This window comes from Oryctolagus cuniculus, chromosome 3, assembly GCF_964237555.1.
Source record: "Oryctolagus cuniculus chromosome 3, mOryCun1.1, whole genome shotgun sequence".
Taxonomy (NCBI): domain Eukaryota; kingdom Metazoa; phylum Chordata; class Mammalia; order Lagomorpha; family Leporidae; genus Oryctolagus; species Oryctolagus cuniculus.
The window spans coordinates 76971514-76989103 of NC_091434.1; the positions used below are offsets into that span (position 1 = coordinate 76971514).

Below are 17590 nucleotides of genomic sequence, written 5' to 3' on the forward strand. Positions count from 1 at the left end.
CCTCCCCTAAATATTTTTTTTAAAGATTTATTTTTATTTATTTGAAAGACAGAGTTAGAGAGAGGTAGAGACAGAGAGAGAGGTCTTCCAACCGCTGGTTCACTCCCACAATGGCCAGAGCTGCGCTGATCCGAAGCCGGGAGCCAGGAGCCTCTTCCAGGTCTCCCACATGAGTGCAGGGGCCCAAGGAGTTGGGCCATCTTCTACTGCCTTCCCTGGCCATAGCAGAGAGCTGGATAGGAAGTGGAACAGCCGGGACTAGAACTGGCGCTCATATGGGATGCCGGCATTTTAAGCCAGGGTGTTAACTCGCTGCGCCACAGCGCCAGACCCCCCTCAAATCAATTTAAAATTTTTTTCTAAGTTCAATGAAGTGCATATTATGGAAAACAATTAATAAATTTCAAAACTTTCTTGTACCAAATTTGTCTTAAAAATATTTATTTGAAAGTTACAGAGAGAGAGAAGGAGAGACACACAGAGAGATATTCTATCTTCTGGTTCACTACCCAAATGACTGCAATGGCCTGGCCAAAGCTGGGCCAGGTTGAAGCAAGGAGCCTGGGACTCCATCCTGGTCTCCCACATGGGTGGCAGGTGCCCAAGTATATGCACCATCTTCCACTACCTTCCCAGGTGCATTAGCAGGGAGCTGGATGGGAAATGAAGCAACCAGGACTCAAACCGGTGTTTATATGGGATGGCAGGGTTGTAGGCAACAGCTTAACCTGATGAAGCACAGTGCCAGCCCCTAAAATTGTCTTTTAATTACATTTTCTATGAATTTTTGGAAGTACCTTCATATTTATTTTGGCTGAGCAAGAGGATCATGTAGAAATTACAAGTTCTTAAACTCATATACAAAGAAACATTGTTGGCCGGCGCCGCGGCTCACTGGGCTAATCCTCCACCTTGCAGCGCCAGCACGCGGGGTTCTAGTCCCGGTCGGGGCGCCGGATTCTGTCCCGGTTGCCCCTCTTCCAGGCCAGCTCTCTGCTGTGGTCAGAGAGTGCAGTGGAGGATGACCCAGGTCCTTGGGCCCTGCACCCCATGGGAGACCAGGAGAAGTACCTGGCTCCTGGCTTCGGATCAGTGCTCCAGCCGCGGCGGCCATTGGAGGGTGAACCAACAGCGAAGGAAGACCTTTCTCTCTGTCTCTCTCTCTCTCACTGTCCACTCTGCCTGTAAAAAAAAAAAAAAAAAAAAAAAAAAAAAAAAAAAAAAAAGAAACATTGTCATGTTTGGCACCTTAAGAGTACTGTCAATATTTCATATCTTCTGCCCAGAAGTATTAATGTATACTGCTAAGAATCTTAACAGAGAAAATCATTCCAGGCAGCTAATATCTTGACTCTGTTACCAATATTTGATTTTTCTGATTTGGGATAATATATGATATGGTCCTGGTTGTACACATAGCTTAATAGATGTTGAATTTGATATGTCAGCATCGCAACACTTCTCATTCTTTGAAAATGTAATGATCCAGATTTTGTAGCTGGTGTGCCTTTCTTCACAGCCACTGGGTGTCACTGTAGCTCCCCAGATGGAATCCTCTGCTATTAGAGTCACTGAAAGAAGTTGGGGCAGAGAACTTCAGCTTCCAGTCCTCGGAAACTTCATGGGGTCCATGGTTATCTTGCCCCCATTTTATTCCTAATTGAAAACATGTTGTGATGCAGTGACAATTACACAGTATCTCAAGCACATAGCTTTAGACTACATGGGAAGAGGAATTCATCGTATTTTAGTATCATTGCTACGGACGGCTGAGATTTCCTTTGTGAGAATCCTTGTGGAGTGGCTTTAATAAGCAAAATGAATGACTGGAGACTTTTAATGAAACCATTTTTATGTGTGCATCTATATCCAGAAGTTCTCTTTAAGACAGAAAGCAATACATTGGGCAGTGAGGGACACGTTCACCGCCACCTGTTTTTGAAGCTGTTTCTTCTTTTTTTAACCGAAGAGGTACAAGTGGTTTTCCTTTTATCTGGAGCTGATCTGTGGCTGTAGTTCTGTGCTGTTTATAATCTACCAGCCATCACCATAGTGACAACCCTCATCAACAGCTGAAATAATTACAAAGCCTTTGGGACATGTAGCCCTGTGTTTGCTTCTGTCCAGGGAATTCTATGCCTTGACCCCTTGCACTTTGAGGACACATGGTGTCCTGGTGGCACATACACTGGAAATGGAAAATGTTTAGTAACTAATGTGACAAGTACCCATAACTAAGTCTCTGTCCTTGATGTGTTATACAATGTGAATTAATGCTATAACTAGTACTCAAACAGTATTTTACATTTTGTGTTTCGATGTGGGTGCAAATTGTTGAAATCTTTACTTAATTTATACTAAATTGATCTTCTGTATATAAAGATAATTGAAAATGAATCTTGATGTGAATGGAATGGGAGAGGGAGCTGGAGATGGGAGAGTTGCGGGTGGGAGGGAAGTTATGGGGGGGGAGCCATTGTAATCCATAAACTATACTTTGGAAATTTATATTTATTAAATAAAAGTTTAAAAAAAGTCTACCTCCTATTCAACTGACTATTCCTCCACTAATTCTCACAGCCTCCATCCCATCATCGCTTCTCAAGGTGTTATTAGCATTGCAACTAATCTTTTTGCCTCTGACTATTCCAAGGTCATTCATCTGAATGCAGACCTGGTTCTCTTTGCATTCAGGTCCAGGATCCTGTGTGGAGCCTGTAGCACCCTGAGGCCTGCCTGCCCCTCACATCTGCATCCTTTTCTCACCCCCACCTCCCTTATGTCATACTTCAGACAGCTGTTTACAGATTCCTTCATTAACCACAGTTTCTGTTTCTTTGTTCATGTTTTAAAATTTTCAAGAAGCCCTTTCCTGTCCATCTTTGCCTGGCTAACTGCAGTGCATCTTCCAAGGTTTAGTTATTGTAGTTTTCAAATGGTAGGGAAGTATAACCCCTTAGCCATTTCTTAAAAATAACTGTGAAAACAAGATAAACAAGAGAACCTTCAGCTGCCCAAGCTGAGTGCCAGCTGACCTGGTGCCACAGTCTGGGGAGAGTTGAGAGAAAGGCAGCTGGAGGCATCCAGCACTCATCCTTGTGCAGTTGGATGGCCTTTTCCATCTGGGAGCAGATAGGGAGACCCATCTACCTCTTCCACATGCCCAGCTCTCAGAGCAGATTACTGCCTTCTGAAGCTGTTCCTTGGGGTGCTCAGGATACTTGCTGGCACCACCTGTTCCCATACATCCCTTGCCTGAAAAACCACAGAGAGGTGCGAGAGGCATGAAGGGCGTTAGCAAGGAATTGTGTCTGGGGAGGGTGACACTCCCGCAGGGACTGCTGTAGGTAGTACAGCAAGGAAATAAGGCTGTTTAAAGCAGATTATTTACAACAGCATTTAGTTAGAGAAGAAAAACCTAATGCTTAATAGGAGAGTGCTATACATTATGGTATACATTACATTCAATAGAATGTAATATTATGCAGCTTTTGATCATGTTTTTGAAGTGCTTCCTTTGAAGACTGATGGGAGCAAATGTAAGGCTGTAATGATGATAATTGAATAACTGCAATGACTAATTATGTACAATGTTTCCTAAATTCTGCGAAAGTTATATACACATATGCATGAATAGATCCACAGAAAAAGGCATAAAAGGAATATATAGAAAGGTTGAGTGCTTATTTCTTTTTGAAAGGTTTAACAGTGTGCTATCAGTTGTATGCTTTTTTTGTAAAATTTTCTCAAAGGGAAATAGATTATTTTAGTCATCAGAAAAGAAATAAGCATGATATTTGAGGTTCTTCAAACTCAGATTATCTTCCAGAGGCTCCTAGTTGGGCCCAAAATATCTGTTGTCTTTGATGCTGTAACATTTTCTACAGCTATCTTAGTAGTGACCACATTGCCAGACGATGATTCTATGACAGCAGGGAGCCTGCATGCGTGCATCATTGTAACTTAGGGTTTAAGACAAATAAATGTATTTTGAGCTAAGTTACGCTGAACTGTGAGGTATCTTATCAAGTTATTCTCAGGATGGATTACCCAAGTACATGGAAGGAAGAGACTTGGAAACAAAGCTAAAGAAGTCACACGCCATGCGCTGATGGAATTTTATTCTGAGTCCTTAAAAGATGCATTGAGTAACTTGGAAATTAAGGAAGCTGTTTCTAAACTCTTCAGATACTTACCCAGTCTGTTTGAAATAATATATATGCAAACACTTTCTGGAAAAATACAGCTTTCTATGAATATAAGTTGTGATTGTTGGTTCTGAGTTAATACAAAGACTATTTTGATTTGCTGAAGAATGAACTGCAAGGCCTTTATAACCATCATGCTGAAGTGTCACGATTTTCCTATTATTGCACTAGGGGAGTTGATCTGGCAGTGGCAATTTTCTGGGGGATCCTGCTGGCATTAAGTAGTATTCTTAGGTTAAGGAACCTTTTAGAAATTGAGCCCTGTTTTATTCTTTGCTTCTGCAGTTTTTGTTTTGCTTGGTCAGAGGCTGTTCATTTTTATCTGAAAATAAGATTGACAAAATGTATGTAGTTTCTACCCAGCACAGAGAAGTACAAGGAGCATTTGTCTCCTGGAGTTTCCTGTAACAAAGGTATACAAAGAATTGTTTTCTGGGTGAATTAGAGGTAAAAGCCACTTTTGTTTCTTCTCTTATCAAGTGATGAGAAGAGTAGGGACTCAGGTTTCTATTTGAGCCCCACGCTGTACTTTCAGTAGATTCAGCCAAGAAATCCAGGCAGAAGGTCACAGGTGAGCACTTTCCATTCTTGGAGGATTGAGGTTTTTAAAAAGACTTTGAAGTTAAATCAACAGTTTCAGAAGAAACTTCTTTCTTCTTCTTTTTCTCTTGTTGTATTTTTTTTAACAAGAAGTTCCTGAAAATTTAACAGAAAACAAAATTATATAGTTATCATTATTTGGCAATATTTCTCTTGCCAAATAATACCTCACTGTTCCATTAGGAACAAAAATAAAACTTAAGCTACATGCTGTTTTTATTTTTCAAAAGCATTTAGAATTCTTTTTTGAAGCTTTGTTTTCCTTTTCTCTCATTCTTGATTGTTATTTTCACCTACATAACAGTGGCATTTGACAATTATAATTCATTTTTTAAAATAGGCTTGTTTCTGTGACATTTTAATCATGTGTTTAATGTGGTGTTTTAGATAGATTTTATGAAGCTTTAAAAATAACATTTTAAAAATAATAATGATGAATTTATGTGAAGGCTATATGGTATCATTTCCCAAATGGTAAGTCAAAAATTGTCTGGATTTATTTTATGCTTTGAACATTGCAACCAAGACCCCCTTGTTGTAGGATTGATCATGTGTCTTTTAGGTGATTAAAAACATAGTATAATTATTTAGTGGGATTTACCTCTTTGGTTAAAATTTGCGTGGTTATAGGATGGGGATAAAGAAGAGAGTCTTGGGAAACTTTATTGGAAGCCATCTGGCTTTTTTTTTTTTTTTTTTTTTTGACATGTAGAGTTACAGACAGTAAGAGAGAGAGACAGAGAGAAAGGTCTTCCTTCCGTTGGTTCACTCCCCAAATGGCCACTACGGCCAGCGCTGTGCTAATCTGAAGCCATGAGCCAGGTGCTTCTTCCTGGTCTCCCATGGATTGCAAGGCTTTGTATGACCCCAATATCATCACCATCACTTTTCTAACCTCTTCTGATGGCCTCTCCTCTTTGCTCACTCAACTTTGGGCTCATTATCCTCTTTGCTGTGCCTCAAGGACTCTTCTTTTTTTTTTTTTTTTTTTAAGATTTCTTTATTTAAATGGCAGAGTTACAGAGAGGCAGAGCAAAAGAGAGAGAGAGAGGGAGTCTTCCATATGCTGGTTCACTTCTCAAATGGCCGTTAACAGTGGAGCTAGGCCTATCTGAAGCCAGAAGCCAGGAGCTTCTTCCTGGTCTTACATACAAGTGTAGAGGCCCAAGGACATGGGCCATTTTCTACAGCTTTTCCAGGCCATTGCAGAGAGCTGGGATTGGAAGTGGAACAGCTGGGACACAACCTAGCACCCATATGGGATCCCAGCGCTGCAGGTAGCGGCTTTACCTGCTACACCACAGCATCAGCCCCAATGACTTTGTTCTTGCTCTTCCTCTAAACCTGCTTGGCTCATGCCCCCTTCTCCTTAGGGTCTTTGTTTAAACATTGCTTTCTCAATGAGACATTTCCAGGCAATCTATTGACAATGAATTCCTTTTCCCACTGCCCTTAGCACTTTCTCCCTTTTTCTGATCTATTTTTCTCTAATAGTTTGTCAACACCTTTTAAATTTCACATTGTATTGTTGTCTATCTTATTAGAATGAATACTCAATGAGAGTTGGTTCTTTCTGCTTACTGTCTTGTCCACTAAAAAATTCCCAGCCCCAAGATGATTGACTGACCCATTATTGTCCTTCAGTTAATATTTGTTGAATAGATGGTTGAATGAATAAGTCCTCATTGCCAGACTCCATGATATATCTTATAACAAATAAAAGTAGATAAGCTGTTTGAATAGAGTTCACACATACGTATGTCTTAGGGGGTTTGCTATGAAAAATGCTTGCAGATCAGATTGGAAGAACAAAAAGCTAGAGATTTGGAGATAAGAGACAGTGCTGGTCTTAATTCTGAACACCATAATATAAAGAGATCAAAAATCCCTAAAGTCTAAAATCATAAAAATCATAGTCCATAAGGGTTACAATCAGGACTATTGAAATCCTGAAAGCCACAATTCCCATTTCAAGCAGGCTATATAATAGAGGTGCAAAGCTGGTTTCTTGGAGGGATTGGTGAGTTTCTAGTTGTATGTAGGTAGTTGCATCATGGAACAAAAGCCTAGAAACTTTGTAAAGCATAGTTTTGAACGTGTCTGTGAGGATGTTTCCAGGGTAAAGTTGTGAGCATTGGTTTTTTACAGTTCACTATGCTATGCATTTAATCTCTGCACTCTTATTAATACTGGAGGCATGCATTGTGTAAGACTTTTAGACAGTTCTAATTTGTTTTATGCATCTTTTATATATTTGGCTGTGAAAATGCATTATCACAATATAGATTTTCTGTATAAGTATTCTGCATATACATAAAATATTGAAACTTCCTTTCTTAAGGAAATAATTTTTTAATATCTTGGCTTTTGGGCAACTGCATATGTATATCATGGTTATTCATTCTTGCTTTTGATCAACACTGTCACCAGTCTTCAGTTTTTCCATCAGATGTCCACAGTTATAAAGCTGGGTACACATAATTACCAACCCTACTGACACGTTTGTACATTTCACTTTTTGACACATTTTGTTATGACTGTGGTTTACCTACCATTAACTATATCTGAGTGTTTATACTTATAAAAACATGTATTTTGGGGCCGTCGCTGTGGCGCAGTGGGTTAACACCCTGGCCTGAGGCGCCGGCATCCACTTCCTGTCCAGCTCTCTGCTATGGCCTGGGAAAGCAGTAGAAGATGGCCCAAGTCCTTGGGCCCCTGCATCCATGTGGGAGACCTGGAAGAAGCTCCTGGCTCCTGGCTTCGGATCAGTGCAGCTGTGGCCAATGTGGCCAACTGGGGAGTGAACCATCGGATGGAAGATCTCACTCTCTCTCTGCCTCTCTTCTCTCTGTGTAACTCTCTGACTTTCAAATAAATAAATAAAGTCTTTTTAAAAAGTATGTTATTTTTGTCAATTTTATTATGTAAAGTGGCCTATGAAGTGTTCAAGCATGTTTTTGTTTTCTTGAATAAATCCCCTTTTAAACATGAACAAATGGCTTTAAAAAAATTATTTATATAGGAATTAGATTTTCAGGATTTTGGACTTTTGCTGTCGTAGACATTAGGGATTTTTATCTTTGAGGAAACCTTACATTTGGGACTATGACTCAGACCATTCAAGGCTGAGAAGGAAAAGCGTGAAGGCTTCAACTGGAGTGGGAACTGTAGGGACGGGGGTGTGTGCTGCTTGTGTGAGAGACCCTGGGGGGAGACCACCTAGTACCTGGGGCATATGGGAAGCGCGACCAGAAAAAAAATGCAATGAAAAGTTTTAATTCTACATTTTTTCTAGAGAGTGGGCTAAAAATGTCTCTAACAAATGCAGAGTTAAGAGAATTTAGGGGATAAAGAGTTTCAGAAAGGAAAAGGAAGGTGATTTTGTTTTGAAGTTATTCCTTTCATTTTTGGTAAATGTACATAACATAAAATTTACCATTTCAGTCATTTATAAGTGGCATTATATGTGTTCATATGGTTGTACCACTGTCAGAACCATTTATCTCTAGAACTTTCTCTCTTCCCAAACTGAAACTCTTAAATAATAACTTAAATAATAACTCCTTCATAATAACCCCTCATTCTCCTTCCCCTTAACTACAATTTTCCCCTCAATGACCTCTATGAATTTGATGATTCGAAATACCCCAAATAAGTGCAATCATTCAGTATTTGTCCTTTGTATCTGCCTTATTTACTTGCATATTATCTTTTTTTTTTTTATTTTTTTGACAGGCAGAGTGGACAGTGAGAGAGAGAGAGACAGAGAGAAAGGTCTTCCTTTGCCGTTGGTTCACCCTCCAATGGCCGCCGTGGCTGGCGCGCTGCGGCCGGTGCAACCGCGCTGATCCAATGGCAGGAGCCAGGTGCTTCTCCTGGTCTCCCATGGGGTGCAGGGCCCAAGCACTTGGGCCATCCTCCACTGCACTCCCTGGCCACAGCAGAGAGCTGGCCTGGAAGAGGGGCAACCGGGACAGAAACCGGCGCCCTGACCGGGACTAGAACCCGGTATGCCGGCATCGCAAGGCGGAGGATTAGCCAAGTGAGCTGCGGCGCCGGCCTGCATATTATCTTTAAAGTTTATCCATACTGCAGCACATGTCAGAACTGCATTTCATTTTAAGGCTGCATAGTCCATTGTATGTGTGCATTTTGTTATTCATACACTATAGATACTCGGGTTGCTTCCAAGTTTTCCTATCGCAAATAATGCCACTGTGAGCAGAGCTTTACAGGTATCTCATTCAACCTTTTTGAGTGTATACTTAGAAATGGATTGGCTGCCTCTCATAAGGGAATTCTGTTTTACTATTTACTGATGTTGGTGTGAGACAAACTCAGGTGGTAGAGAATCTTGAAGTTAGGGATGGAGCCAGAGTGAAAGCAGTTGCAGACAGGGATTTCACATCGAAAACTCACCAGGTGTAATGGCTGAAAAGAAGAGATTGAAGTCGTTAAGAGAAAAGATGGAAAGAGCTGAGCCAAGGACTGAGGCTTAGGAGAGGAGTGAGGGGAGCCAGTCCATGAGACAGAAAAGGAACGATTAGACTTAGGAACAGAAGCCCAAGTGTTCCTGCACACTGAGCTCACACTCATCCATATTCATTGAGCACTCCTACAAGAACTTCCTTCCAGATGAATAAGCTTCTTTTTAAGTATGACATTACTTTCAAGGGTTTGGGGGTTGGAGGTCACAGATCATTACCAAGTGTTGAATTTCTGAGACACAGATACTTTTCAGAAAGGTCCTAGAGACACTAAAAATGCAGAAAATTTCCATATTCCTTATTTGGTTATTCCCCATTTCCTCTTGTACATTGCACAGGTTTTTTTTTTTTTAATGTGTTGCTGAAGTATGACATACTTCATACCACAAAAGTTGAGCAAAACATATATAGACAACTTGATGAATTCTCAGATATTATCTATGCTTGGGTATCCAACACCCACATTAAGAGCTAAAATATCACCCTCACACTAGAAGTTCCCTTTATGCCTCCACTTACCCAGTGTCTCTTTGACCCTGATTTTTAGCACCATAGGTTAAGTGTCCCTGTTTTGAATCTTATGTAAGAGGATTCACACATTATGTACTATTTGCATCTGAATTCTTTCCTTTAATATTATATTTGTGAAATTCACCCATACTGTTGTGGGTTGTTGTAGTATATATTCCACTGTGAGCTTTTTATGCAGTTTATTCATTTCCATGTCAATAGGCACTTAGATAATTTCCACTTTAGGTTTATTGCAAATAGTACTGCTATGAACATCATCATAGTTCCTATTAAAACTTAGTATGTTCTTTTTCACCTCTTTAAAGCTAGCCTTGCTTAATTCATTTAAATGTCTTCCCACCGTACCTAATTATTTTCATTGTTAATACAAAATATATTTCCCTTAATATTAGTTTTAAAAGTGTAAAGTGCCACAGAAATTGTGTTCCTTATAAAACTGTTTCTGCCTTTGTTACAGTTTTCCTTTTGAAGCATCCATTCTTTTTTTCAGCTATCCAGGATAGGAGTTTCAAATGCATATTGAACCTGTCAAAATTCTTCATCCCTTAATGAGGTGAATCAGTCAACCTTGAAACAAATATTTTAATTTTGACACCATGATGAGTTAGAGGAAAAGAATAGCTCCCATATATTTACTGCAGGCTTGTTGTCAAACTTAAATTGCAATTTGCAGAGTAACCAAAAGAAATTGAGAATTGACAAAAAATGCATTGTGCTATGATGTTTTAATGTACTTTTCCTTTCAGATGAGAGTCTATTTGGTATTAACCATCAATATTACTAATTCAAAATTGGATATTTCAGAATTTGATTGAATTTTTTGTTGACTAAATATACATATATATTTTACATGTTTGTATTGGAATATTTGTATAGATATATATATATATATGAATGAAATTTTAGATGTTCAAAGGAAACTTTGTATTATTTTTAATTCCATTTTGCCACGAACTTTTTGAAGCCCCTTTTGTGTGTGTTTTTCTGTCTATGTATCTGTCAACATACTCACTGAATTATTCTTTTCAGAAAGAATAATAGAAGACCATGAGCTAGTGACCGAAGTGCTATCCAACTGGGGCATGGAAGAAGAAAATAAGTTATTCTTTCGAAAAAATTATGCCAAATATGAATTCTTTAAAAATCCAATGGTAAGTAAAATCTCATTAACACTTATGGAAAATAGATGAATCAGTGAAATCCCATGCAAAGAAGAGAATCATTTTAAATAAAATAGGGTCCTATTTACTAAATTATAGGTAATGATTCTGGTTTCTTTGAAATTATACTCATATTTCTCTCTATTTGAACAATAATTAGTTAATATGATAGGCAGAAATTCAGGAATTTTTTTTAGCCATGCTGGCAAAGTCTGAATTGAGACAAATATGGTTCCTTTGAAAGTACAAAGAAAACCAGTGTTGGGGAATCATTGCTTCTTTTTTTAAAAAAATAACATTTTAGAAATGGATTATTATAGGTCTTTGAGAAGATTAAAAATCATTTTTAATACTTTTCTTTCTTTTTTAAAAGATATGTTTATTTATTTAAAGGCAGAGTTAAGAGAGGCAGAGAGAGAGAAGAGAGAGAGAGAGAGGTCTTCCATCGGTTCATTTCCCAGATGACTGCAATGGCCAGAGCTGCACAGATCCAAGGCCAAGAGCCAGGAGATTCTTCTGGGTCTCACTTGCGGGTGCAGGGGCCCAAGGACTTGGGCCATCTTCTACTGCTTTCCCAGGCCACAGCAGAGAGCTGGATTGGAAGTGGAGCAGCCAGGACTCAAACCAGCGTCCATATGGGATGTTGGTATTGTAGGCAGCAATTTTATCTGCCACTCCACGGCACCTGCCCATGTATTTTAAAACTTTTCATAGAACTTAGGAAATTTAAATGAAAAACTTTGTAAAATAAAAACAGACTGGTGATTGTTTAGACTGCTATAATTTAGCCAGATATTTGAGATTGACAGGGATCTTGCTGTTTCAAATTATTTTGTTTTCAGTGCAATAATTTCCAAGCTAAGTGGAAATAAGATAAAGACCAGTACATTATCAAGTAAATATTCCTTTCATTACAGTTCTCTTTAAAAGAAAATAAACATATGTCACATTCTAATGAAGACTAGAATCTAGAGGAGTCAGAATTGCCTCTGGGCTCATTATTTTAAATTGTTTTTGTCTCTGCAACTGTAGTATATTTTTACACTAAGTTTTGGATAATTGGATTGAAATGATGCTTTATGAAAAATATATAATATGCACCATAATAGAATATTTTCAAACCCTGGCAGACCTTGTAGGCTCTCCTTTATTTTAACCTATAAATAGAAACATAATGGGCTGATCTTTGACAAAGAAAATGGGAGTTCTAATAAAAATTAAATAGAGTTGCAATTTAAAGAGAAAGCATCTTCTTTTGAGTCTTTATTAAAAGCAAGAACTTAAAAGTAATATTTAAAGAAATATGGTTTAGTGCCCACTTTTGACTTTATTTATTTTTTTATTTAAACAAGGCTGGACATTCACTTTGAAGACCCCAAACAGTGTTTCTCAACTGAGGGAGGATTTGTCAGTGTCTGGAGACGTTTGTGGCTGCCACAGTTTGGGAAGGGGCCTTCATAGATGGAAATAGGAATGCCACTAACCACACTATAATGCACAGAACAACCTTCTGCAACACAGAAGTTTTAGACCAAAATGTTAGTAGAAAAGCTATTGAAAACCTCTTTCCTAAAGGAAGAATACTAGAATATATTTTCCCAAACTTGTCTGGCCATAAAATTTACTTATGGGAGTCCCAGTGCTTATTGAAAACACAGGACCTGCCCAGACCTGCTGAATCAGAACCTTCAGGAATGAGGGCTGGGGGATTCCTATTTTAAACAATTGCCCTGGGTGAGTTTTATGATTAAACAAGTTTGAAAAAACTATAGGTGAAAAGGACTGGACTCTTAGCTCCCTTGCCCAGTTTAAGTATTCGTTCTTCTATATGGTGGGCTAAGATCGTGGCATACCTCTGGCCCTTTGTAAAGCAGGGTTACAGTGTCTTAGTAAGTGGGAGGACCATGGCAGGATTTAGTTAGAGATGTGGGTGCAAGCACATTGTCCATGTGAGCGCACTGGTGTGGAACTTCCTGCGGCAGCAGCATCTGGGGGTGTTCACTGACATTTGGCCTCAATTCCAGACCTTCTCAGTAAGATGCCAGAGAGTGAGTCCAGGGATGGGTTTTTCAAAAGCACTGTGAATGAATTTTAGACTGGCTTGAAGGACTTCTGCTTTAGACTACTATATTGGTCAGTCATGCTGACTTTCCTGAAGTGGGTTTGGGGATAATTTAACCTGTATCTTTTCGTCAGTATTTTTTTCCAGAGCATATGGTGTCTTTTGCAACTGAAACCAATGGTGAAATTTCCCCCACACAGATTTTACAGGTAAAATATATTTTCACTAAAATATGTAAGAAATAATAAAATAACGGGAAATTTTGAGGTCCATATTTATACCTCCCCAGATTTTGGAACGTAATACCTTAAGTGATCACATTTTGCTGCAGGAAAAACTACCTGGATGAAAATTTCTCTAAGTCGGTGAAACCCTATAACAATGTCCTTTTTCCTAATTTTGGCCAATTGTCAAATGCTTTTACACATTTTATAACATGTGTAATGAAAGAAAACTTGAGAGTTTTACTCGGTGATTTGTGTTAAGATGTTAGCCTCTAGAAAAATAAAAATCCCCTGTAACATTTCAGCTCGTGTACTTTAGTGTTAACTTTCATAATCATACTCAATCCTACTTAGGTTTAAAATACTGAGCATTATAGGAGAAAAAGATATATTGCATATATGGGTTTCTTGTACTTGTTTATAGTTGTGATTGAAATCCTTGCATTTAATTGTATAAAATTCTAAGCTGGATTAAAATATTAATTTTCTAGTCAAAGAATATCTTTTTATGTCTGTTGGGCTCATTTATTCCAAATGGGCAGTGAGTGGTTTGTGATGGTCATTTTATAACTTGCAGTCTTTACAATAAAAGAACAATGTCAGGTATTTATTTTATTCTGACTGACTAGTAGATTTTACATCATAAGCTCTGTAGTTGTTTTTCACAGGTTGCTACTAAATAATGTTTCTATAAAGTTGCTGTTTGAGTGAAACCTTGGGCACCTCGTTTTCAGCCCAATATACTCTGATCTTAATGAAGGCAATGTTTAATATTTCCAATATATGTATGACTTTTTTAAGTAGGTATGTCTATCACAGATTTGTTTTCTGTTAGCTTTTTAATAGGTTTTATTTAATATTCACTCCTCAGACTATTCTTAGAAATGTGATTTGTCCCAAGAGATTTTTTCTAAAAGCTGCTGCTATGTACAGCTGGGTTCTCAGAGGTACCCCTGCAGAATATAGGGTGAATGGGTAAGCAACTGTGCCCTGAACCCCAGATCTCAACCCTCTAGATGCCTTCCTAGTATAGTACCACACTGTGGTGGCTTGGAATACTATTTTTCTGCCTCCTTTCCCAAATCTCCTATAATATGGTTATATTGCTTTAATGTTAAATTATAAAAACAAGAGAAATGGCAGGCTTTGGAATCAGAGAGCCTTGCCTGTGCCCCTGACCTCTTCTCTCCACTGAGGCAATGTTTCCACTTTTTAAAAGGTTTCTTCTTTTTCTAGTGTGACCTCTATGACTCTCTTTTTAAAATTTAATTGGTTTGGTTTAATAACTTGGAAAGTACTCAAACTAGAAAACCTACTTGCCTGTTTTGCATGTCAATTAATTAATATCTGTGGCTCATTAAATTTAAAAAAATTTAATAATTTACTTTAAAAAACGTAAATATCTACTATCAGCATTTCCCTGAGTAGCCTTTTAAAGTATGTTACATTGTTTTAGTAATAATTTCTCTTCCAGTTTTTCCATTTTGCATTTGTTTATTCATAGGCTTTTCTATTTCCTTCTTTCAGTAAGACACTAATGCATTCCCACTGTCTTTCTGAAGACGCCAAACACAGCCACTCTAGACTCCTAGCATTTTCATTCTTGTGTTCCTGACCAACACATGCCCACTGTCTCACTTAATTACTCCTGTGTGAGAAGCGATTTCAACTCTCAATGACTTAAAGTGCCCATTCACATTTTGCCACCAGTTCTGAGAGGCAGGAATCTGGGAACCGTTGAGCTGGGTGGGTCATTTCTGAGTCCTGTTGCATCAATGGCTGGGCATTGGGAATCCTGTTCTAAGATAGTGTTTTCTTTACATAGGCCTCAGGGCTCCTGAGCCTCTCTTTTTCTCTTTCTTCACATGGTGTCTCAAACCCCAGGACTTTTCCCTTTTACTACTCACCCCTGGGGTGAGTCACATTTCTTACGTGACAGCAGACTTCCAAGAATCATCCATGGACACTATCAGGATAAATAAGTACTACATCTAAGCCGGCGCCACGGCTCAATAGGCTAATCTTCCGCCTGCGGTGCCGGCACCCCTGGTTCTAGTCCCCGTCGGGGTGCCGGATTCTGTCCCGGTTGCCCCTCTTCCAGGACAGCTCTCTGCTGTGGCCAGGGAGTGCAGTGGAGGATGGCCCAAGTGCTTGGGCCCTGCACCCCATGGGAGACCAGGAGAAGCACCTGGCTCCTGCCATCGGATCAGTGTGGTGCACCAGCCGCAGCGCGCCGGCTGTGGCAGCCATTGGAGGGTGAACCAACGGCAAAAGGAAGATCTTTCTCTCTGTCTCTCTCTCTCTCACTGTCCACTCTGCCTGTCAAGAAAAAAAAAAAAGTACTACATCTAGATAGTATCACTTCCACCATATCCTATTGGTGAAAGCAACGCCAGGCTTGCCCAAACACACAGGGTTTAGAATCATACTACACCTCTCCATGGTTCAGTGGCAAGATCACTTTGTAAAGGAACATGTGGGATGGGTGTATTGTTTCAGTCCTCTTTGGAAAACAAAAGGTGCCCTATCCAACCACAGGAGATAAAGAAGAGAGTATTTACTTCAGTGTCGTCAAGGAGGTGAACTTGGCTCAACTTCCTGCTTAACCATCCAAGTTAGGATTGTGGTCATAATGATTGTATCATAATGAAGTTGTTTAGTAAACCTGTAACCAAAGAGCAAACCATGAAAAATGGTGAAAAGTAGCAGGACTTAATAACTCCCTAGATGTGACCAACATTTTGTATGGTGATTAAAAGAGCTTATAATTTTGGTGGTTGCCTAAGTAGTGATTGCAAAGAATGTACATTTTGTGTACATGTTTTCCTTTGGAATTTGTTTTAGGTTTTTGAAAAATGTATTTCTGTTGTATATATATTGTGATTTCTGTAATGGTATTGATGCTGCTTGATTTTACATATTTATACTTGAAATTCTAACATGATTAGTATAAAGCTAAAGCATCATGGACTCAATAATAGTATAAGTACCTGATTTTCTTCCAGATGTTTCTGAGTTCAACTACATATCCTGAAATCCATGGCTTCTTACATGCGAAAGAACAGGGAAAGAAGTCCTGGAAAAAAATTTACTTCCTTCTGAGAAGATCTGGTTTATATTTTTCTACTAAAGGGACATCAAAGGTAAATTGAAAAAGCAGTGAGTGTTATGAATGGTATATTAGCTGTAAATTTAAAACAAACTTTATTTTATTCTATTAATTGATATGGAGAGTTGGTAGTTTTTAGGGGATTTCAAACATTTTACAAAATCTATTTGAATTTTAACTACTCAGCTTTATTTAGGACTTTTTTTGGGGGGCTGCATCTTGTTCATCAGTGAAATTGTGGATAATAGGTCCAGAGTATAGGAAATAATATGGCTTTGAAGAATGCATGTGTTCAGATGTGGAGAAATTCTAAGTGTGGTTATTTAATGCCAGTAGTAACTATTATAAATCCTCATTGACTTGTAGTGGAAGATGCAGCATTTTTTAATGTTATTTTGTTTGAGAGCATAGATAGCTGTAAATGGGGTAATGATGACACCTAAGCATGGAGTTAAAAGTTTGGGTCATTTTGTTTTTTTCTATTGTTAGGTAGAAATGGACAAGTAGGAAAACATGTGCTATAGTCATTATAGTTGAGCAAGGCAGAGCTGACGCTGTTTTTGGGCCTTCTGTTGCTGAGCGTAGCCTCTGTTGGGATCTGGATGCTTTGTTTCAGTCCCACATCTATTGCTCCTTCCCCCCACCACAAGCTTCCTTCTTTCACCTTATCCTAGCTACACAGGCCTGACAGAGTTTGTGCCCTTTCTTCTTTTTCCCTCAGGCCAGATGACTTATCTTGACCACTTTTGAACTTCTGATGATCAATTAGTAACACTCAACTAAGTCATTAGTGCTCTGTAGTCATTTTCTATATTATTTTGTCTCCTTACGAGATTGTAAATCCTCAAGAAAGTTATGATTTTTTGATGAGGGATGGATGTGTTTATCTGTGTGATTGTGTATATGCACCTGGCACAGGGTTACTACATATGTATGTGCAGGTTTCTGCTTGCATACACATAATCAAACACATTTGTGTGTTCCACAGTGCTCAGCACTATGTTTCTATTTATCTAGTCTACATCTGCTAATCCATATAGGCTATGGGAACTGGTTCAAATCCTGGCTGCCCCACTTCCAGTGTCAGCTCCTTGCTAATGCACCTGGGAATGCAGTGTAACATGGCCCAAGTCCTTGGACCCCTCCTGCAATCACATGATAGAACCAAATGGAGTTCCTAGCTCCTTGCCTCAGCCTGGTCCAGCC

At 38.9% G+C, this 17590-nt stretch overlaps 1 protein-coding gene across 7 annotated transcripts in view; it reads left to right on the forward strand.

Annotated features, from left to right (window-relative positions):
- GRB14 (growth factor receptor bound protein 14) overlaps positions 1-17590 on the forward strand; it is a 127122-nt gene that overhangs the window by 87148 nt on the left and 22384 nt on the right. For 4 of the 7 annotated variants that reach the window (XM_051848580.2, XM_008258679.4, XM_051848582.2 and 1 more), the window contains 3 exons: positions 10859-10980; positions 13186-13260; positions 16281-16418. In XM_051848580.2, the coding sequence (XP_051704540.1) occupies positions 10859-10980; positions 13186-13260; positions 16281-16418 (335 nt within the window). The remainder of the gene's footprint in view (positions 1-10858; positions 10981-13185; positions 13261-16280; positions 16419-17590) is intronic. The other 3 variants (XM_051848581.2, XM_070070757.1, XM_070070758.1) reach the window with 1 other exon arrangement.